The sequence below is a fragment of the Xenopus laevis genome, chromosome 2S (genome assembly GCF_017654675.1).
Source record: "Xenopus laevis strain J_2021 chromosome 2S, Xenopus_laevis_v10.1, whole genome shotgun sequence".
NCBI lineage: Eukaryota > Metazoa > Chordata > Amphibia > Anura > Pipidae > Xenopus > Xenopus laevis.
Genome location: NC_054374.1, coordinates 31,563,869 through 31,588,085, shown reverse-complemented (window position 1 = coordinate 31,588,085; position 24,217 = coordinate 31,563,869). Strand labels below are relative to the sequence as shown.

Genomic DNA, 24,217 nt, shown 5'->3' with positions numbered 1-24,217 from the left:
TCTATATCTTTTTCAGTGGGCCTTGTTACTATCAGTTCTCTGTAACGCCAGTGATTGACTCCCCGGTTTCTCGATCACCTCACATTGTCACACTAGTGTCTCTCCCAGCCTCAGATGGAAAACGCGGCCTCTCTGTTTCTATCACACCATCGTGTGCAGAGCACTCTCACATTGTGCGAGTCAGTGAGTAAGTTATCGAGGAACTTTCATGACGTGTAATAAACATTGCAAATTGGCGCTCAGTCTCATAGATATGTAGGTTTGAATTGACTTTCACAAAGGACACAGAATACAAACTGTAATAAGCATTGTTTAGGATGAACATGCCATTTACATTTAATTATGATAGTTAAACATCAGTATGTAGAGGAATTGTGCAGTTGAACCAGACAGTGTTGTCCCTAGAAGACAGCAATTTGTAGCTTTGTTCTTGTAATTGTATAAGTGTTGTCTTTGGAGGATACCTTTGTTGACATAAGCAATGTGGCAGCTCCCATGAATTAACAGATTGCAGTTATAAATAAAAATGTAGAGAAGGCATGTACTGCACAAACTTTACATTACAGGCTTTAGTACCATGGAGCGCAGATAAGATGATAAGAGTTGTGCCAATCAGCAAGAGGGCTTGTGGACACAAGGCTATAAGGAGCCCTGTATTAAATCCCTTAAACCAAATAATAGAGCTTGAAGTGCTTTGTGTATGGGACTACAGGGGCTGAAATTTAGCATTTCATGAGTCTATTATTATTTAGGATTTTTGCCTCCTTTTCTTTTTTTTGTGTGTAGGCTTCATGCAAACTGTTTGAGTCCTGACATCCAAAGCTCAATCCATATTGGAGATCGAATCCTTGAGATTAATGGTACCCCGATTCGTAGTGTTCCCTTGGATAAGGTAAATACATTTCAGTTTTATTTCTTTGAACATATTAGTTAATCGTGCATTCTTAACGTTTCTTAATTTTCCTTGTATTTCTTTTTCCCTGTAGATTGATGTTCTGATACAAGAGACAAGCCGCCTCCTGCAGCTGACTATTGAGCATGACCCTCATGAGACCCCGACCATGCCGAGCCATTGCGCAGAGATTACAGTCAGGCGACAAAGGCCAGTAATGTAAGGAACTTTCCTGATTCTAGAGATCTAGTTGTGATTTGCTTTTATAGTTTCAATGATCTCAAGGAATCATTCATTATCAGCACAAAAAAACACACTTTCTATGAAAAGTATTGGTGCTTAAATGGCCACTATGTATTTATCTTTTTCTTGGAGTATAGGCAAATGCCTAAGACCACCCAATGTAATCTTTATATATAGGTTTTAGGGGGATATAGCTGTGCCCAGGCCCGGACTGGCAATCTGCGGGTTCTGCCATAAGATGCCATAGAAATTCACTATTTAGTGGGCTGGTCAGTATCTGATTGGGCCTCTCTGTACTCGTAATACCTGGGCCTATTTTGGCTCCCAGTCCAGACCTGGCTGCGCCTGTGCATACCCGTTTCAGACTAATCATGCCTTGCTAACATTGTACTCAGATACCCTGGGCTCAACCCTCTTAATTATAGTATTACAGGAGTGTTGGTTGTAGTTGGGCAGCATGAGACAATGGTATCTTAGGCAAGACTGAAACAGCAAAATGATTAAAGGGGTTGTTCACCTTCCAAACACTTTTTTCAGTTCAGATGTTTTCAGACTGTTCCCCAGAAATAAAGACTTTTTTCAATTCATTATTTATTTTTCCAAAATCTAAGTTTGAAGTTGAATGTTCCTGTCTCTGTTGTTTGTCTGGCAGCTCAGTAATTCAGGTGCAGTCTAAACTGTTACAATTTTGCAACATTTGCTTGATACATTTCTCTGTAGTATCTGTGGAGTATTAGCAACTATTGTATCAATTCTAACAGCTGCCTGTAATTAAACCTAGAGATTCTGCTCAGCAGGGAAACAGATAAGAAATGTATCAACTAAATCAATTTAGAACAGTTTACAGGGTCGGCGACCCCCGCCTCCTAGAGCTGCTTTAGAAGGTGAAAAATTACACTTTACACTTCAATATTAGAAAAATGGTCACACATAGAAAATAGAAATTAATTGGAAAAAGCCATTATTTCTGGTGATCTATCTGACACCAACTAGTTGTTTGAAGGTGAAGAACCCCCTTAACATCTTTATAGACCTTTTCGAATATACAAAAAGAGGATAACACTTAGGGACAGATGTATTAAGGGCCGAATATCGAGGGTTAATTAACCCTCGATATTCGACTGGGGAATGAAAATCCTTCGACTTCGAATATCGAAGTCGAAGGATTTTTCACAAATAGTTTGATCGAACGATCGAAGGAATAATCGTTTGATTAAATTCTTCAAATCGAACGATTCGAAGGATTTTAATCCAACGATCGAAGGATTATCCTTCGACCAAAAAAAGTTGGCTAACATTGACTTCGGTATCTTTTAGGTGGCGAACTAGGGGGTTGAAGTTTTTTCTTAAAGAGACAGTACTTCGACTATCGAATGGTCGAACAGTCGAACGATTTTTAGTCGAAGGTTGAAGTAGCCCATTCGATGGTCGAAGTAGCCAAAAAAAACTAGAAGTATTTTTTCTTCTATTCCTTCACTCGAACTTAATGAATGGGCCCCTTATCTACTCAGCACAATAAATACCATATAAAGAAGAAGTAAATAATAAAAGCTATTTTCGCGCTGTACAGCAGGCATGAAAATACATTATTTTTACAAAGCTTGGCTAGATTTTTCTACACACTATCATTAGAAAGTTTCACCCCTAACTGACAGTTTTGTGTTTTTTTCCATATTATAACACGAATAGCCTTTTTCCCATAATAGTGAATTAGAATAATAAATAGTAAAAATATGTCATTATCCTCCATTTAGAGGAAAAAGTGTATTTTAAGATATTGTTTAAATGACCTTTTATAGAGACTCTAAATATAGACTGGAAATGTCAGTTGTGCCACATACTTCTCCTGCGAAGGATGTATTCAGAACTTTTACATACTTAAGACCACAGACCAGTTTAGTATTCATTGTTCTACATCCCATGGTAACTGGCAGGCTGATAAAACTGCCTCTCTCTCTGTTTTTGTAGCTGTTGTTTATTGTATCTTTACGAGAGGTGAGGTTTTTTTTCCTATATTAATTCATTTCTCCCAACTTTGATTTTCAGTGCCTGTTCTGTACATGAGGCAACAACTGATAGTCTGGATAATATGACACTTGTCCCCCTTATTTTTAATTTATTTTCTAGTTAGCGATACGGAATAAATGTGTTTAAAATGTTAGGGAATTAAATGGAGCAGGGGCATCGAAAGTTTTTAAAGGAGTAGTTCAACGTTTTTAAGTTAAACTTTGGTATGCTATAGAGTGACCTATGGTTAGCAACTTTTTAGTTGATTTTCATTTTTAGGTTTTATAGTGTTTAAGGTGTTTTCTGCCTCTCTCCAGCTTTCTAATGGGCTTCTCTGCCCTCCGTAGTGAAAAAGCTATCGCTTTGTGAGGCTACAATTTAATAGCCGCCATGTATAATACTGTTTATTATCAATAATTTTATTCCAGCCCTCTAAAATTCAGTTCAGATTCAGTCATTCATATGCATTGAAACTACTGCCTGGTTACTACGGTAAACTGTACCCTAGCAACCAGACAGCTACTGATATTCCAAATTGTGGAGCTGCTTAATAAAAAGTTAAACCCTATAGAACGTCAATAGCAAACTGGAATATTATTGTCTACATCACACTAAAAGTTAATTTGTGCCAGCTGAATAGCACATAAATATAGACGGAGAACACACACACATTTGATACTCTTATTGACAGGTATAATATATACATGATTTACCAAGTGTGTACATTTTAACATGGAGCCAGTCACAATATTTAGATGCTTGTCTGTAATTAGTAAATGAGATCACTGAGTGTGGGCCAAATTACATTTTCTAAAAATGGTGACATTTTTAATTTTCTTTCAAATTAAAGGGTTGGTTCACCTTTAAATTAACTTTTAGTATGATGTAGATATTGATATTCTAAAAAAATCTGCAATTGGGTCTTCATTTTTATTTTTTGCCGTTTTTTAGTTACAGTATTTAGCTTGTTGTCGGCAGCTCCCCAGGTGGGACTTTAAGCAGCCATCTGGTTGCTAGGGTCTTATTTACTCTAGCAACCAGGCCATTGGAATATGAATAGGCAAAAAACTGAATAGGAAGATAAGTAATAAAAAAGTAATGTTCACGATAAAATTGTAGCATAATAGTTTTTGTCAGCCAGGGTCAGTGACCCCAACCTGAAAGCTAGAAAGAGGCAGAAAAGGAAGGCAGATAAGCAGGGCCGGAACTAGGGGTAGGCAGAATAGGCATGTGCCTAGGACGCAAAGCTGGGAGGGCGCCAGGCACGTACCTCCTCTGTCGCCTACCCCAAGTCCGGTCCCCTTCTCTCGCTGACTTTTTGTGCTTTGTGCGCTCCTGCGCATGCGCAAATTTGCACATGCGCACGCGAGGGCAAATGCGCGCTTGCGCACGTGAGCGCAAATGCGCACATGCGCACACTATACAGGTGCCGCGAGTGCCGGGCCTGCCTAGGGCGCCTGCCCAGCGTGGACCGGCACTGCAGATAAGTATGAAAAATATATTAAATAAATAATTGAGACATTATAGGGCATTCTATAACATACAACCCCATTTAAAGGAGAACTAAATCCTAAAAATGTATTTGGCTAAAAATGCCAAATTTAATATGCTGAACTTATTGCACCAGCCTAAAGTTTCAGCTTGTCAATAGCAGCAATGATCCAGGACTTCAAACTTGTCAGAGGGGGTCACCATCTTGGAAAGTGTCTGTGACACACACATTAGGGGTCATCACAATTTATCAAGCAGAAAATGAGGTTGAACTGTCATATAAGCTGATGCTAGTGGGCTGATTATTAAATTCTGATGCTAATTGCACTGTTTTCTGTGCTGCCATGTAGTAATTATCTGTATTAATTACTAATCAGCCTTATATTGTGACATTTCTATTCTATGGGGCAGATTTTTCAAGGGTTGAAGTGAATTCGAGGGAATTTTCGAAGTAAAAAAATTAGAAATTCAAAGTAATTTTTTGGATATTTGACCATTGAATAGGCTACTACGACTTCGAATTTGATTCGAAGTAAAAATATTTAGACTATTCGACCATTCGATAATCGAAGTACTATCTCTTTAAAAAACTTCGGCTTCAATACTTCGCCAAATTAAACCTGCCGAAGTGCTATGTTCTAGAGCATTTTTCTAAGTTTTTTTAAGTCGAAGAAAAATCGTTAGATCGATGGATGAAATCCTTGGAATAGTTCGATTCAAAGGATTTCATCGTTTGACCGAACGATTTTACTTCGACCGCAAATGGCCAAATTCGATGTAAAAAAACTTCAGCTTCCATATTCGAAGTCGAAGTATTCCAATTCGATTGTCGAATTTCGAAGCTTTTTCTACTTCGAAATTCGACCCTTGATAAATCTGCCCCTATGTGTACTGTATATTGTGAGTAGGGATGCACCGAATCCAGGATTCGGTTCGGGATTCGGCCAGGATTCGGCCTTTTTCAGCAGGATTCGGATTCGCCGAATCCTTCTGCCCAGCCGAACCGAATCTGAATCCTAATTTGCATATGCAAATTAGGGGCGGGAGGGAAATCGCATGACTTTTTGTCAGAAAACAAGGAAGTAAAAAATATTTTCCCCTTACCACCCCTAATTTGCATATGCAAATTAGGGTTCGGATTCGGTTCGGTATTCGGCCGAATCTTTCACGAAGGATTCGGGGGTTCGGCCGAATCCAAAAAAGTGGATTCGGTGCATCCCTAATTGTGAGTGGATCCCTGTGCAGTGAATCAGCAGAAAAGAAGATGGTGAGCTACTGGGGCATCTTTGGAGGAACAGATCTTTACTGCTAAAGGGTTGTGGTTGCCTTGGGCAGGTACAGAAGCCCAAAACATAATGTACAACAATTCTAGCCTCCTTCTTTAGTTAAGCTTTAGTTCTCCTTTAATAGCAGTCACTGATGATGGTTAGAGAAGAAAACCTGCTATATATCTCTCTGTGGCTGCCACACGTATAGGTAGGTGGCTTTGAACTGATTCTTATAAAAGGCACAGAATACAAATTTTGATAGGCATTGTTTAGTGTGATGCCATTTAACTTTAATTTCATTCTGGTCCTTAAACATCTATATACGTGGTCAGGAGCGTAACTACAGAGGAAGCAGACCCTGCAGCTGCAGGGAGGCCCAGGAGGTATAGGGGGCCCCATGAGGCTCTAATTCATGAACAATTTAAATAAATATTGGTAAAACAGAACAGCCTCTATATATGTTGGGGGTGGGCCTAAAATTAATTTGCTGTGGTAACATCTATTTATGCAACTTTGCGTGTTTATTGTACAGTTGAACCAGACAGTGTTGCCCCTAGAAAACAGCAATTTGTAGCTTATTTGTAAAATCTGACTGTTCACTTAACAGGGCCACTGATATGTACTGTATGTGGGGATTCAAAAGATAACAAACTGCAGTTGGCGGGTGACTCCTGTTAACATTATTATGGGATCCTCAGCCAACACGATGGCCATGTCACATGATGCAAATTTTTTTATAATGTGGGTCGAAATGCCAAATATTTAACCCTGCGTGTGACCAGTTTACTGCATGGGTCAGACTTCTGCAAAAGTAGAAACTTACGTTCTGCCTACTTTCAATGTATATTTAAGACGCAGCTGTAGTATAGACCATTCACCTGGATCCAGCTGCGTGGGATCGCCGTCCTGTTCTCACAGAAACATGAGCCGCTCTGAGTCGGTCCGTACGGTCACTGGCGTCGACCGTATCTTCCGACCATCAGATCTTATCCCAGGAGAGGTGCTGGGCAGGGGATGCTTTGGCCAAGCTATAAAGGTGAATACTAATGTGCGCTTACATATAAAGATGCATCCTGCTAGCATTTTCCAACCATTGCTTGTTAGCTGGGAAGACTTTTTTTTCACTTACTTTACATTATTTGTTTTTTACTGTTTTTCCAAAATCGCAGTTTAAAGTTGAATGCTCTGGTGTTTGAGTCTGGCAGCTCAGTAATTCAGCTGCAGACTCTAAACTGTAACAATTCTGCAACATTTAGTTGATACATTTCTCAGCAGCATCTCTGGAGTATTAGCAACTATTGTATCAATTCTAACAGCTGCCTGTAATGAAACTCGGAGATTCTGTTGAGCGGGGACAAAGATAAGAAATGTATCAACTAAATGTATCCATTTAGAACAGTTTACAGGGTCGCGACCCCCCCCTCCCAGAGCTGCTTCAAAAGGTGAAAAATAACACTTTACACTTCAATATTATAAAAACGGTCACACATAGAAAGTAGAAAGGCATTGAAAAAAGTCGTTATTTCTGGTGATCTATCTGAAAACAACTAGTTGTTTGAAGGTGAACCACCCCTTTAAAGGGATTCTGACATGATTCTTATGATGTCGTTTTTATTTCTAAATTACAGTTTACACTGCAAATAATTCACTCAACAATATAAAATGTAATTCCTGAACCAGCTAGTGTAGATTTTTTTAGTTGTAATATTGGTGTGTAGGCGCCATCTCCGGTCATTTTGCCTGATCATGTGCTTTCAGAAAGAGCCAGCACTTTAGGATGGAACTGCTTTCTGGCAGGCTGTTGTTTCTCCTTCTCAATGTAACTGAATGTGTTGCAGTGGGACCTGGATTTTACTATTGAGTGCTGTTCTTAGATCTACCAGGAAGCTGTTATCTTGTGTTAGGGAGCTGCTATCTGATTACCTTCCCATTGTTCTGTTGTTAGGCTGGGGGATGATATCACTCCAACTTGCAGTAAAGAGTGACTAAAGTTTATCAGAGCACAAGTCACATGATTGGGGGCAGCTGGGAAACTGACAATATCTCTAGCCCCATGTCAGATTTCAAAATTAAATATAAAAAAATCTGTTTGTTCTTTTGAGAAACGGATTTCAGTGCAGAAGTCTGCTGGAGCAGCCCTATTAACTGGTGCGTTTTGAAGGACAAAAAAATTTTCCCATGACATTATCAATTTAAGTTGTATGCATGCTAAAGCCGGGACAAGGGACAAGGAAGGTACTGACTCAACCCATCTAGTCAGCAGCTAATTGGCCTGTGTATGGGGGACCTCTAACTGGCTGCCCAATCAGTATCTGCTAATCCTGAGCGGCCCCTGTAGGCCTGCAGCATGATATAGGGGGCCAATGACTGGATCAGCTTAACACATGGGTGGTCAAATATGGCAAAAATCTGCTTCAGCATGCTAATGTATAACATCAATCACAGCCAACTCTGTAAGCCACTGCAGTTGCTTCCTCCTAGAGATGCATTTCATTATATATTTTGTTTCTAATCCTTTTGATGCAGGTTACTCACCGGCTGACTGGGGAAGTGATGGTAATGAAGGAATTAATTAGGTTTGATGAAGAAACACAAAGAACCTTCTTAAAAGAGGTAAGTGCGAATTAATTTCTAAATTCATGCAAATCTGCATCCTACCTGCTTTATCTAATGTATTTGCTGCAGTATACATCACTTTTGGCAACCTTCTACTTAGTTACTCTTATTATATCAATAATATTTACAAAATACTTGAATATATATATCGTATATCTCTTTATTGAATGAATAGATTGCCAAAGAACCCTTTTCCAATGATTGTACTACTTGTTATTCTTGGTAAAGTGTGTGTTTGCGATGAATGATGTCAAAATATTTTTTTTTCACCTGCCATCAAAATAAAAAATTAAAGCATGCATCGTTGAGCAACAGGAAGACTTGTTGGGACTTATCTAGGACAGCCATTGCTACTTAAAGGAGAACTAAACCCTAAAAATGAATATGGCTAGAAATGCTGTATTTTATATTTTAAAGTTACTGTACCAGCCCTATATCATTAATGATTCAGGCCTTCATGGTTGTCTACAGTAGCTTCTCAGCTCCTCATCTTGGATCTCATTAGGCTTTTTCTTTTCAGTGTTAGTGACAAATGCACAGTGTGCTCAGCTAGAAGTATGTTTAGGCACAACTACTGCAGAACATTGTGTCCATTTTTGCATGACCACACATGCAGCATATTCATAAATTAGCCCTTATGTATCATTCATATTCATTTAAATCACCAACTGGTTGCTATGGTAAACTGTACCCTAGCAACCAGACAGCTACTAAAATTTCATAATTGCGGAGATTCAAACCCTAAAGAAAATGAAGGCCAATTCCAAACTTTCTCAGAATATCAGGACTGTCGGCCACATTTAGTCTCCACTTGTGTTATGGTCTTTTGAAAAGGAACTCGGAACAATGTTTATCCACAGTGCTTCCAGTGCTTTTTTTCTACTAAAGAGGAATTTATCTTTTCAAGAAGAATCACTAGTGACCATGTACTATATATTTTTCTCATAGAACTTCTCTATATGTACCAAATTTAGGACTGATGGGAGCCATTATGGAGGCTTCAGAACAGATGCATTAAAATTGTTCTACAATTATTTAGATTATTGTTATACAGTGCCATTTAGTGATAACAATGCATTTGAGGGGTTAATCTGTGAATTTGGATTAGGGCTAAAGGATCCGTTATGTAGTTATCTTGTTCAGTGAAACCTCACCCCTATTTAACATTTTGTTTTGTAATTTGCCAGATCTTATGATGCCTTAGGCTCTTACAGCCTGCGCTCCCCTGCGTTGCGCTTTCTTTCGTTGAGCTGCAGGGGAGCGCAGGAGTCAATGGGGCTGTACTTACACAGACGCAAGTAAGCGATAAACGCAGGTAAAATGCAACATGCTGCGTCCCAACCTGCATTTGGCGCTTACATGCGTCTGTGTGAGTACAGCCCCATTGACAATAATTGAGTGCGTCTACTCCTGAGCTCCCCTACGGCTGAACTAAAGAAAGCGCAACGCAGGGGAGCGCAGGTAAAAACACTCGTCTGTAAGAGCACGTAGAGGTATAAATTTGTTTTTTTGGGGCGTTTCATGCTTCAATTTCTTCCTAACCTATAAACTGCATTTCAGATTTTCCTGAATTCACTCACTGATTACATTAGGAAACACATATAAATATTAGAATTGGGCATTTTTTTTTCATCACAATACACATACTGATATTGTTTCAATTTATATGCACTCTAGTCAATGATGGTGACTTTGGGGGCGGTTTCAGCCTTTTTGGCACAATGTTTTCAATACACGTACCATAGTCCTAAAAGCTTCTTCAAATTACTCAAACACACCATACTTCACATCATATATTAAATCAAATTGGAAGTTCAATTAGCATTTCCCCTGTAGAAATAAATAGCACTATTGTTGTTGCCATGTGCATGACAGTACCTCTTTCTTTCCATGCGGTGTATTGCCTATTTATCTATCCTTATTAGTGATGCAAATGCTTTAGTCTCTATTTAAGCATTAATTGTAATAATATCTACATTCAGATATTGCCCATGCCTACTACTAACAATCTGTCTCTGTATCTGATTGGTGTAGGTGAAGGTGATGCGCTGCTTGGAGCACCCCAATGTGCTGAAGTTTATTGGAGTGCTCTACAAGGACAAAAGACTAAACTTTATCACTGAATACATCCCAGGTGGGACCCTGCGCAGAGTTATAAAGGGCATGGTAAGTTCATTACCTTTTTTTATTAGCACTATAACATCTGGGATCATTTCTATTACTTTGCTTAAATATCTGCTACATTTGGAATGCACTTGACCTGTGACCTGCGGAGTTTTGTGGATGAAGGGTAGTACTACATGGACGTTTTCGTCGCGATCCGACGCGCAGCAACAAAACACCTGCGTCAGATTGCATGCGACAGAAATAAGGTAAATATTGGAAATGTTGCATGGTGTCGCAGCATTGATCCGATGCGACACGACTGTCAGATGCAGATGCTGCACGCTGCGTCTGCATCCAACAGTTGTGTCAGGTCGGATCAACGCTGCGACACCATGTGACAATGCATTTGCTTACCTTATTTCCGTCGCCTGCGATCTGACGCAGGCGTTTTGTTGCAGTGCGTGAGATCACGCCAAAAACGTCCATGTAGTCCTACCCTGAATGGGAAATAAACCTACCCACAAATAATTCATTGTGACTTTCTGAGTAAACCTTCAATTTACTGTAATTATGTTTTGCTTTTAGCTTTTGTGATATTCACAGTGTGTAACAAGAGCGCCTCCTGCTGTTCAGCCCAGATATTATCATGTAGAGAGTGATATTCTGAGACAATTTGTAACTGGTTTTAATTTTTTATTATTTGTGATTATTTTTTAGTTATTTAGCTTTTTATTCAGCAGCTCTCCAGTTTGCAAATTACCCTAGCAACTAGCATTGATTTGAATAAGAGACTGGAATATGAACAGGAGAGAGAACTAGAACTGAGAAGTAATAGAGAAAAGCAAAATAGTACTACAGGTTCATTTTCAGGCAATAGACTAATCCTGAGAAATGCAACTGCACCAATCAAAATAGGCCGTGTCCTGTAGCACTATATATCCATTTGATTTAGATTTTTTTTATTGTGAAAAGTGCAAGCTGGATATAGACTTTTTAATGGTCTAAAGAATGTAACATCAGATAATATATTTAAATATATTTGTGGCTTTAGAAAGTTTTTAGACTTGGCAACAGCAGTTTACAGTGGCCTGGGTGGCACACCGAATACATTTACTCAGGTAGCAGCGTTCTCACTCATTTTTTTTTTGGACTGTGTGCTTCAGACTTTTTAAAACTGCACACCAAATTTTCTTGTGCGCACCACAATTTGTTGTGTACGCAGGACTCAATATTTATGTGCATGCGCACAGATTAAAGGAGAACATTAATTCCCAAAATGGGGAAGTTAGAATAAGTTTGTCTTTTGTACTATACAAATTGAACTACTTTATGTTGCTTTTTTCAGGATGCTCATTTCCCATGGAACAAGAGGGTAATTTTTGCCAGAGACATTGCAGCCGGAATGGTGAGTACAAGTGCGTGTTAAAGGATGGCTCTTCTTGACTGAGCTTGTTTCTATCTGTCCTCAGAGAAGAGCCTGTGCCATCATTTTGGTTGCAGTTGGTAGTTATTACTCTACCACAATACATTATAATAATATATTTGTCTTCTGCTTACCTAGACATATCTTCATTCTATGAATATTATCCACCGGGACTTGAACTCGCATAACTGTCTTGTGCGTGAGGTAAGATGTCAGCACATTTTTCCAAGTCTGCGGTCAGTATGTAAGCAGTAGTGATGTTGCTGGTCAGCGTTTTCCCGACCCCTCCCTCCACCGGCACCCGCCTACCAGCTTCCTTTTAAAGACTCGCGCTGCCCCGCAGATGACATCACAAAAGGGGCAGGGTATACAGGCGCAGTGTCTATAAAAAAAGTAGCCGGAAGCCGGCAGGGCCACCCACGAAGAGGAGTGTGAGATTGGCCCGAACACACCTGACCCGCGTGTATCAGGTCGGCCTGCACATCGTTAGTAAGCAGGCACAGACTGGGGTTATATCAAAAAGATGAAGGGTCATAAAATGTAAATTTTATTCAGAAAACTTTAAAAAGAAAAAACCCTTTGTGTTACATACCTTTGGGGGCACATACTCAGTGTCGGACTGGCCCACAGGGATGCCAGGAAAACTCCCGGTGGGCCCAGGTATCAGTGGGCCCTCTTGCTTCTAACCATTTAGCCTATTTCATGATCATTCCCTATTTCTTTATGGTAAAAATGCTTAATAATGGAAGAATATAGTAAGTAGATATAAAAGACTAGGAGAATAAAGAGGTTGAGTGAAGAGAGGAGGAATAATAGTTTGGTAACTGGGCCCATGGTCTAAAGGTGGCCATAGACGTAACAATTACGATCTTTCTTGGAAAAGATCTTTCCAAGAAAGATTGTTTGTTTCAAAACACACGTGTAGAGCTGAATCGTCAAATATACAGGTAGATATACGGGAAGAAACAATAGAATTCTACCTGTATCTGACAATTCAGCACTAACAATGGCCGATGTTTTGGTCCCTTCAAAGGCACCCGATCAAAATTTTCCATCCAGCCTGATCAACGAGCCGACCGATATCCAAGTCTTCTGCCGATATCGGTCGGCTCTTTTTCCACCATACACGCAATGAATATCGGACGAAAATTTGTTTCGTACGATATTATCTGTGCGTCTATGGCCACCTTTAGGTTTTCTGGTGGGCCCCTGGCATCCCAGTCTGACACTGCACATACTGTAATACTATGCTCTCTGGATAAGTCCTCCAAAAGGAAAGAAGAGATTTGTGGTCATACTTTACTGAATAAAACTTATGTCTTTGTGCCCGCCTTCATTCTGGTATGTTTAATTCATCTCCATTTGCTGACGCTCTGGGGCATGAGCACATGAAGCTACAGTAATTTTGTACTCTCATGTGTATAAACAGTGGTATTTAGATTTTGGCATGTGGTTACTATGTACCATTTTACGCACAGTAAAGTTACAAGCCTCCTGAAGGCAGTAGAGCCCTGTGCACTAATAGATCATATGTGGTGTACAGTGCAGGACTTGAACTGTTCATTTGTCACATAGAACTTTTTCTTGCCGAAATGAACAGTGGTGCTTTCATGCCTGTTGAAACTAAAGCTGGCTGTATATACTGTACAAGTCAAATTGGAAGCTTATTGGCAAACTGGGGGTCTGCCTATTTGAAAATCAGGCAGATATCTTAAACACAGATAGTGGAATTAAAATGTATATTCTTTAATTGAATATCAGTGACCTAACTAATCAGTGACTGACCATTCCACTAATTCATAAGTATTTCAAAACAGTGAATAAATACAACATAAATAAATGAGTAAAAATAATCAATGAGGGAACCTTATAAATGCATACACACTTCTGACCACAATTCATAACACTATAGCATTTTCAAAATTCATTCCAGCAAAAAGCTTTTAAAAAAATATCTTCTTCAAAGGTGTAACCGCCGTGTCTATAGCCCAAAGAAATATTCCAAACCAAGAGAGCAGACTTAGGGGCAAATTTACTAAAGGGCAAAATGACTAAAGCGGGCGAAAATTTGCCAACGTGACATCATTTCGGTACTTTGCGATTTACTAACGGTCGCTGGCGTAACTTTATAGATTCTAGCGGTACTTCGCTCCCTAACATCTGGGGAAATTTGCGCTCTGGCGAATGGAGGTAACTACACAAATTCACTAAGATATGGATTTTACTGAACGTTACCTCTTGCGCCAGACTTGCCTTTGCCACCTCAGACCAGGCGAAGTGCAATAGAGTAGAGTCCCAAAAAATGTTAGCGTCTTTTCCTTTTTCAGGGTGATAGGCTGAAAAAGAGCGTAAATTGTTTCTGGGGTAACCGACTTCCCCCCTACATTTCCTTATATATGGCACATAAACTATACACTGGGCTCATGTGTAGGGCACTATAACAACTTTATTTTATTTTATTAGGCTTGTGTAGTGTAATGTACTGGCTGCAACATAAACGTCCATTGTACTTTAACTTTCCACCGTATGCAAATTATGCAACACTAGCGGAACTTCCTTCGCTTGGCGCAGTAACGCTAGTGCAACTTCACCAGCGTTTGGCGCCCTGGCGTTGTCCTGGCAAATCTATGCGCTGTGAGCGAAGCCGTCGCTGGCGAATTTTCGGAGGTTAGTAAATTTGCCCCTAGAATGTATTGTCAGTTATCTTTGCTGTTTTAGTAGTTTTGTAGAATAATAGTATAGAACTTAATCATGAGAGCTCAAGGTCCACAACCTCAACTTGAACTCTCATGATTAACCTCTGAAATTTCTATAAGATACGTGGCAGTTCCACCTTTGAAGGAGATATTTTTTAAAAAACTTTTTTAAAAGCTTTTTGCTGGGGTTTAGAAGTGTGTATGACTTTATAAGGTTTATTTATGTTGTATTTATTCACTGTTTTTTATTGCTTATGAATTAGTAAACTGGCCAGTCACTGATTATTTAAGCCAGTGACTATATTGAATGAAAGTATATACATTTAATTTAATTAAGGTATTTTGATTCTGTTTTTGGAATTTTTTGTTGGTTTCAGCCCCCAACACGTGGAATTGAAATTAGAAGTTATAATACTGGGAAGTTATATATCCAACAGGTTTAAAAATGCTATTAAAGGGCGTTGCAGATCTTCAGTTTATGGATAACTTTGGTATAAACTATACCTTTTTCATGACGCATTGGCCACCAGAGACTTCTCTTCCTTAGTGTGTGATAAAATTACATATTTTAAGCTGCAAACAAAAATAGATATACATGTGCAGAAAATATGGCAATTTATTTTAATGAATGGTCATAGACAAATAAAGTAAAAGTAGGGCTTGTGTTACTTGTGTTACTTTTGTCACTGTTCTGTGGGTTTATGGTGGTAATTGCTTTATTCATTTGGAGCACAATTCAGAACTGATGGCTAAAGTGTTGTTGACTTATAGGATGGGAGTCTGGTGGTAGCAGATTTTGGCCTGGCACGTTTGACAGATGAGACTCGTGATCTACGGAAAGACCGAAGGAAGCGTTATACAGTGGTGGGGAATCCCTACTGGATGGCACCGGAGATGATAAATGGTAAAATAAATGAAGTATGATACTTTATTTAGATCAGACACCAACATAAAGCAGTATCAGCATCTGTGGCTACTGTACAAGTAAATGTTTATGTGGAGGGAGCTTTTATAAGCCACTGTTGTCAGAGGAGCAATTTATGTGGATTATTTTAACTGATAACTTGCTACCAACACTCAGCAATACAAGGCTCATTTTAAAACATTTTAAAACATTTTCTGATTTGTAGCCCCATTCTGGCATAGGGGCAGATTTACTAAAGGGCGAAGTGAGTAATGCTGGCGACAATTCACCAGGGTTACTGCTTTCAGGCACTATATGGAACATAAACTATACAGTGGGCTCATGTGTAGGGCAATATAACAACTCTATTTTCTTTATTAAGGTTCCCTGGGCTTGTGTAGTGTAATGTATTTGCTGCAACATATACGTCCATTCAACTTTTTAATGTCCCGCCGTATGCAAATTAGCCTGAGCAAAGACCTCTAATGAAGTTGCGCTAGGCATAATTGAACGCTAGCGCATCTTTGCTTTGATTGCTGAAGTAACGCTAGCGAAAATTCACCAGTGTTCGGCACCCTGGACGCAACTTTGCATTTTAGTAAATTAGCATTGTCTGAGCGAATTTTTGCCCAGCGAAGTGTTGCTATGGCTGCAAAGCCGTCCCTGGTGAATTTTCACCTCTTATTAAATTTACCCCATAGAATACTGCAACCATCCAAGATTAGGTAGCCATATACTAGCACTGGAAAAGTATATAGTATATAGTAGTACAGGTATGGGACCTGTTATCCAGATTGGTCGGGACCTGGGGGTTTCTGGATAATGAATCTTTCCATAATTTGGATCTTCATACCTTAAGTCTACCAGAAAATCATGTAAACATTAAATAAACCCCATAAGATGGTTTTGCTTCCAATAAGGATTAATTATATCTTAGTTTAGATCGAGTACAAGGTACCGTTTTATTATTACAAAGAAACACATTTTTTTAAATTTTGATTATAATGGAGTCTATGGGAGACAGCCTCTCCGTAATTTGGAGCTTTCTGGATAATGGGTTTCCGGGTAACAGACCCTATACCTGTATAGTATAAAAACTAGTACTGGCAAAAATGCAGTCCATCTATCAGGCCTTCAGGCCACAAGGCTAAATATTGTCCTGTATGGGAAATCATACATTTAGTAAAATAACACTGAACTGTTCTTCTGGGTAGCTTCTTCTAACAAACAGATCTGATCAGGGCTAGATTTCAATCTGAAGCACCCCTAGGCCAAATAATTCAAATAAAGGGAAAAAAAAAGAATAAAAGTATTTAAAAAAGAGTATTTTTTTTTTTTTTTTTTATAATCTCTTTTATTTTTCAAAAATAGATACATTGACAGAGGATAACGTAAATATCTTTTCCAGTATAGAACAGTGAAAGTAGAACACATCAGTACAATTCCATGTAGTATAACATACATTAAACTTATTGTTTTGCAACACCGTACTAGATTACTGGCTAATGTTACTGTATGAGTGCCATTCCCCTGAGTACAGGTAGTTTAATCATTGTATCTTTCTTTTGAGATTGTAGAGGGAACTGTGACTGTGATTTGTGTCTGAACACACAAATCCTCATTTTGACTGATTGTCTTTTGCCTCTGTGTAAAGGGGATTGACTCCCCACTGCCCAACTATAAGTAGAATTGCTCAGGGTGCTTCTTTGTGAGCATCAGTCTCCTGATCCACAGTTGCATCTTTTTAATCAAAGCATTTATCATGAATTTTTACCTGCTGAGCTGGGAATAGCGCAGGCATTTAAATGCTTGTGTCATAGCCCTTGCACCAATGTTTCTGTAGATCTATAAGCTAAGAGGACCCAGTCTGCACCTTAATGAGCCAAATACAACTAACCGGCTTTTGGGTGCAAGGGGCAAATGTGGAGACTTGTGTGTTGACTAAAGTAGTTACAATTCATTGAATTGTGTGCCTGTTCGTGCCCCAGATAAACTAATCAAACATTTGCTTTTAAATAATGCTGCCTGCATATTAGTTACTATGAAATATTAGATCCAGCACCAACCTTGTACCTGTTACTACTCTACTACAGTGACTATTAAGAAAAAGCATCATACTCATGTCTGTTTTGTAGACACTAGTAAAAAATTATTTGATGTGTAACTATTGTATGATGTGTATCAGTCTCCTTTATGATCCCCTAAATGATTAATAATGTCTTCTTTGTGTTATTTTCAAAAATCCTTTCTAAATATATGATAATGGGCACAAAGTGTCAGCTATTGGCTGTGAACGACACAAGCATCTTAATTATAAAGCAACACAAAATAATATAATTTATCTCTAAATTTTATTAAAAAATAAGGTTTAATTGCAATGATACACAGTTCATTCTGGCATGGAAATAATTGGATGAATTCTTTCTCCTTGTATGTGATGTCCATGGGAGGATTAGGATCAGAATAGTAGGAATACATTCAAATGCATTCAGATCTGACGCAGGGAGCAGTTCATTAAAAACAAATAAATGTCCCTGACAGTCAGGAAAGTTTTGGTAAATAGGGACAGTATTAAACTGTGAGGATTCCTTTAGGATTTTTTGGTTCCATATTTGATAAATGATCCTGCTAGCTCATGATTTTCTAGAGGATTTTATCTTCCCATTACTTCTCCTTTTTATACAGGTATTGTTTCCAGCATCTCTCCTGATTTTATCTATTCAGGGTCAGGATTGCCAGTTACCCTTTATTCCATCTGCCTCTTCATGTAGCTTGTGTAGCTAGAGGACTGTGTGCCCTTCCGTCTTAAGGGTCTCTTACTGTCTCCTCTCTTTTCCTACTTCCTTAGCTCTTGTAGAAAAGTAACGTGTTGCTGCACTTGTGGGATAACTGATTAAGATATTTTAGGAAATGCAGTCATCTCTCGGGCCAGAAAGCAGTTACCAAGGTGCTCCCTCATTTTTGAATTGTCAAATGTGCAGCTGGGATCTCCATTACTTAGGATCTCAGCCAAAAGCAATTCCATATAGAACACAGTCATTACATTCCTCAGGTTGTGCTTTGACACCGTACAATATATACAAATGTTATTCAGTGGGTCTGGAACCACATTTTGATTAAGGGCTTCGATCTGCTTTAAATCTGCCTGTGAGACTGTAAGGGGCACATTTACTAAGGGTCGATTAACCATCGAAGTAAAATCCTTCGACTACAAATATCGAACGATTAACGATTTGAAGGATTTTAATCCATCGATCGAAGGATTTTCCTTCGATCAAAAAAAGCATAGAAAGCTTTTGGAGAAGGTCCCCATAGGCTAACATTGCTGCTCGGTAGGTTTAAAGTGCCAAAGTAGGTAGTCAAATTTTTTTTAAAGAGACAGTACTTCGACTATCGAATGGTCAAATAGTCAAACTATTTTTAGTCTGAATCGTACGATTCGAAGTCGCAGTCGAAGGTCGAAGTAGCCTATTAGATGGTCAAAGTACCCAAAAAAAAACTTCGAAGTTCAACGTTTTTTAACTTCGAATCCTTCACTCGAGCTTAGTAAATGTGCCCCTAAGTGTCACAGAATGTACAATCTCTACTCGGCCACGTCTATAACAAGATGTAAAGCAGTGTATCGAATTGTCATCACCATGAATCTGTACAGCCGGCCCAAACACAAGGCCTATAGCAAACCAAGGGGTGTTTGCAGGCTGGATCCCCTCAGCTGTAAATTGCGGTTTTAGAAGCATTTTGGCAGCATCAATTACTCTGTAAGTCAGAACACTATTGGGAGTCTTCAGCTGTGCAAACTCATATAGCGATAGGCCCAGGTCAGAGATCCAATAAGAATTTTCATCATAGATCACAGATTGTACTGCAGGCTCGGTAATAGCAGTGACATTGTCAGTAGGGATGTCGCGGACTGTTCGCCGGCGAACTTGTTCGCCGGCGAACTTGTTCGCGCGAACATCGGCTGTTCGCGTCCGCCGCAAGTTCGCGAACGTCGCGCGACGTTCGCCAATAGGCGTTCGCGTCAAAATCGTTCGACCATTCGACCATTCGATCGCTAAAATCGAACGATTTTCGTTCGATTCGAACGAAAATCGTTCGATCGAACGATTAAAATCCTTCGATCGTTCGAATCGAACGATTTTCGGATGTTCGAAGTTCGCGAACTGTTCGCGAACTGTTCGCAATTTTTGCCGGTGTTCGCGAACGGCGTTCGCGAACACATTATCGGCGGTTCGCTACATCCCTAATTGTCAGGGCTGGTTTTCCTCTTCCTTAAAGGAGAAGGAAAGGTTAAAACTAAGTAAGCCTTAACAGAAAGGTCCATCTAAATATACCAGTAAACCCCCCAAAGTAATGTTGCTCTGAGTCCCCTGTCAAAAGAAACACAGCATTTCTTTCCTTCTATTGTGTACACATGGGCTTCTGTATCAGACTTCCTGCCTTCAGCTTAAACCTCATTGCCCTGGGCAAGAGCATGCTCAGTTTGCTCCTTTTCCACCCCCCTCCCTTCTCTACTGTAATCTGAGCCTAGAGCAGGGAGAGACTCAGGCAGGTGATGTCACACCATTTTAATACTGCAGCTCCTATCCTAAACAAACAGAGAGTTTCTAGAGCTTTTTACTCAGGTATGGTAAAGAATTCTACAGAATAAATATAGCATTCTAGCTTGCACTATTGCAGCTAATCTATTGGCAACAAAATGCCTCCGTAGCTTTCCTTCTCCTTTAAGTGAAGTTCCTGATTATGAGCTTATCTCTCGTTTGATTGCATGGTGGTCTGTTAAAAATACCTCATGGGGAGCAGTACATGACTTTATGGCCGTAGAAGGCTCACGGCACATGCAATGTTATATACAACATCACCCTCCAGCAGAGAGGAGCAGCAGATAAAATGCCCTTCTCTGCCTGTCACTACACTTTATACTAGTTCATGATAAGTGTGCAGTTGAACACATATCATGCGGTTATAGGTGAACGTTGGCGTCAAATAGCCTGTCAAAAAGGCTTGTCATTAACTTGCATATGTGGCAGAGCATTTTATCTGCCATTGTTCTCTGCTTGAAAGCAGCAGTGGGCAAGATCCCCTGGGTGTCAGGAGACTTACTAGCTTACAACTTCTCCTGCTTTGTGTACACTACAGACTCCAGGCCTATTTGGGTGTGAATGCTTTAGTCTGTACGGTGGCATTTGTTTGTACCAGCTAACATGAATGCACTTGTAAAAGTCACATTAATACTGACCGACAGAAGTATGGTGTCTCCACAAGGCTTTTATTTGGCACCTTCTCCATTCACCCTGATAAAGTTCTGTCACTTGGGGCTGAGATGCTTAAATCCCTGTTATTTTGTTGCAGGAAGAAGCTATGATGAATCTGTGGATGTTTTCTCCTTTGGGATTGTAATTTGTGAGGTATTTATGCTGGTTCCCATTACTGTGCTCTTTGCTTGTTTCATTGGTCACTTAGTGCTTGCTGGATCCTTCATTTACAGTTGTGTACTTTAATTTTCTTCTTTTTTTTTGTTAGATAATTGGACGTGTAAATGCTGACCCTGATTACCTCCCTCGCACCATGGATTTTGGGCTCAATGTCCGTGTATTCTTGGATAGATTTTGCCCCCCAAATTGCCCACCAGGATTTTTCCCCAGTGCTGTGTTGTGCTGTGACCTGGATCCTGAAAAGAGGTAACACTAAAACCTGGTATTGCCAGTATTTACCAGTAGGTCTTTCCAGCTGACACAAGGTCACCAATTCCGATTAGAAGAAAAGAGGTTCCGCCTAAATATTCGGAAGGGGTTTTTTACAGTGAGAGCTGTGAAGATGTGGAATTCTCTCCCTGAATCAGTTGTACAGGCTGATACATTAGATAGCTTTAAGAAGGGGTTGGATAGCTTTTAAGCAAGTGAGGGAATACAGGGTTATGGGAGATAACTCATAGTACAAGTTGATCCAGGGACGGAGTCAGGAAGGAATTTTTCCCCCTCTGAGGCAAATTGGAGAGGCTTCAGATGGGTTTTTTTTTTGCCTTCCTCTGGATCAACTGGCAGATAGGTAGTTAATAAAAAGAAAAAAAAAAGGTTGAACTCGATGGACATGTCTTTTTTCAACCTTACTTACTATGTTACTATGTTATGTCGTTTTGTTATATCAGAAATCCTTTGTTATTTCCACTATGATAATAATATCATGTCAGATTGTTACCCTCCAATAAAGTCTTCCACTTTACCTGTGCTCTGTTTCAGGCCAAGGTTCTCCCAGTTGCAGCTTTGGTTGGATTCCCTACTTAGGCACTTAAACCTTCAGCTTCCCCTCAGTTCACATCTTGAACAACTGGAACGGGATTTCTGGGAAAACTACAGGAGGGGTGAAAGCACACTTCACGTGCACCCTGAAATCCCTGAATAAGCCCACCCATGGAGCACGGTTTCATAATAAACACCCCCAGACTGTGTATAGGGGATCTCATATTGCTTATCTTGCACGGAGTGGGGATATGCCCCCCCATGTTCTAACAAAGAGGATCTGTTGCATCAGAGCTGGAATATGTTAGACTTCTCAGAAGCATCAAGGGCTTTCCAAAGATTCTAGAACCCTTCTAGTTCCTCAGGGTGCCTATTTAGTTGAGTTGGTTTGTGATGGTTCTTTCTGGCAAGCTATCTTAGTTAAACCAGGGTTGATTAGTAAGGCACTTAGTCTTCAGAGTACCAGAAACAAAATCCATTGTTCGTAAAGGCGTCATTACATCACTTCCCTCCTTGCATGGCGCCACCTTTTATTGAGATTTTGTGCAAAGAAGCATCCTGCACCTTGTGTAAATACCTGTGTGTAAATTTGGATTCTGCATAGCATTTTGTACATAGCTTCCTTAATGTAGGTACTATTTCTCTTCTCACCTTTCCCAACCTTATTGTGTATTCTCTACACACACCATTGCTTTATGTAGGCTCAGGGTTACATCGGAGTGAATGGGACCACAATGCACTGGGGCTGAGATCAAAGAGAACTGTGACGAAATCTTAGTATATGCACATCATACTTGTATGGTACAGCTTTCACTTGGTCGTTCCTTGGATATAATGCATATTTGTCAAATAAGCTTAGTGATTGTTTGTAAGCTTCTACACCCACCAGCACATGAGCTCACAAAATATCATCAAGGTCTGTCCTGTTGCCTTTAAATTAAAATTTATGTGGGAGACTCACCCTGTCTCAGATCCCATCCCTGTCGTCATATACTATCCATTTTTAAATAATTAAATTTATTTTTTTACATAGGCTTAAATATTGCATAGTTTTCATAAAATGATATAGAAAAACTGTGATGGTGTTTTGCTGCTTTAAACTTTCTTCTCTCTCTTAGGGACAAATTCACTAAGATTCATAGTTACGCCAGCGTCCGCTTCCCCACACTTCGCCAGGAGAATTTTCGCCAGCGCTTCGCAAATTCACTAAAATCCGAAGTTGCGCTCAGGGGAAATGAAAGGTTGCGAAGTTGCACTAGCGTTAATTCTCCAGGCAAAGCGAAGTTACGCTAGCGATGCGGTGCCAAATTGAATTTACAATGGAAATATACGTAGCAGCACTACACAAGCCTGGGAAACCTTCAAAACATCAAATAAAATTTTTATTTTGCCCTACACATGTGCCCACTGTATAGTTAAGGTGCCATGAGTTAGGAAATGTAGGGGGGGAATAAAAAATTTCAATCTTTTTCAGCCTATTACCCATAAAAAAAGAAAAAACGCCAGCGTTTTTTGGGACTTTGAAAAAATTTCAACTTTTTTTGAAGCAATCCCTATCTACTCTATTTCACTTTGCCTGGTCTGAGCTGGCGAAGGAAGTCTAGCATAAAAGGTAGCGTTCAGAAAAATGCGCACGTAAGTGAATTTGCGTAGTTACGTCTATTGCGCAAATTCGATATGCTAGCGAATAAACGCTAGCGTTAGGCGCTTCGTCCTTTAGTGAATTTGTCCCTTAGTCTTCTGCTCAGTGATGAAAATCTCCTACAATCTGCAGAGGTGTAGATAGGAAATCCTTTAATATTACAAATCACCCTTTTTCTGTGTTTTGTCTTAAATATAGCTAGAATTACATTTATGAACATATTCAGAGTTTCTGTTGTGTTTTCAAAATTCACTTTATTCTCCACTGGTTTAATTATTCAGCCATATTATGCAGTTTACAGGCACAAATATAGTTGACAATATTCCTTTAAAAACACTGTCTTCATTCATAAATTGTAGGGTCATTGTTGGTTGGCCCCATTTTTGTAACTGTATAGTGAGGCATAGTTTATCACTGATTCCATATAATGAGGTGTGGAAAAGGTATATAGGGAATGAAACATGCACACTGTAGGTAGTCCATTGCTTAGGGGCAGATTTATCAAGGGTCGAGGTGAATTTTCAAATTGGAAAATTTGAATTTCAAGCTATTTTCATGTACTTCGACCAAGGAACAGTCCAAATTCGATTCAAATTTGCAAAAAAAAAAACAAATATCGAAATTGATCACGTACTGGGGCTCATTTATCAAAACAGGGCAAATTTGTCCATGGGCAGTTACCTATAGCAA

General features: G+C 39.5%; 1 protein-coding gene across 2 annotated transcripts in view; it reads left to right on the top strand.

The window, feature by feature from the left end:
- The window catches only part of limk1.S (LIM domain kinase 1 S homeolog), a 56,135-nt gene extending 33,170 nt beyond the window's left edge, over positions 1-22,965 (top strand). For both annotated transcript variants that reach the window (XM_018249054.2, XM_018249055.2), the window contains 12 exons: positions 17-187; positions 787-892; positions 987-1,111; positions 6,754-6,937; positions 8,428-8,514; positions 10,552-10,683; positions 11,969-12,028; positions 12,185-12,250; positions 15,514-15,646; positions 20,999-21,054; positions 21,170-21,327; positions 21,886-22,965. In XM_018249054.2, coding sequence (XP_018104543.1) covers positions 17-187; positions 787-892; positions 987-1,111; positions 6,754-6,937; positions 8,428-8,514; positions 10,552-10,683; positions 11,969-12,028; positions 12,185-12,250; positions 15,514-15,646; positions 20,999-21,054; positions 21,170-21,327; positions 21,886-22,048 — 1,441 coding nt within the window. In that variant the 3' untranslated portion in view covers positions 22,049-22,965. The remainder of the gene's footprint in view (positions 1-16; positions 188-786; positions 893-986; positions 1,112-6,753; positions 6,938-8,427; positions 8,515-10,551; positions 10,684-11,968; positions 12,029-12,184; positions 12,251-15,513; positions 15,647-20,998; positions 21,055-21,169; positions 21,328-21,885) is intronic.
- Positions 22,966-24,217: the final 1,252 nt, after the last annotated feature.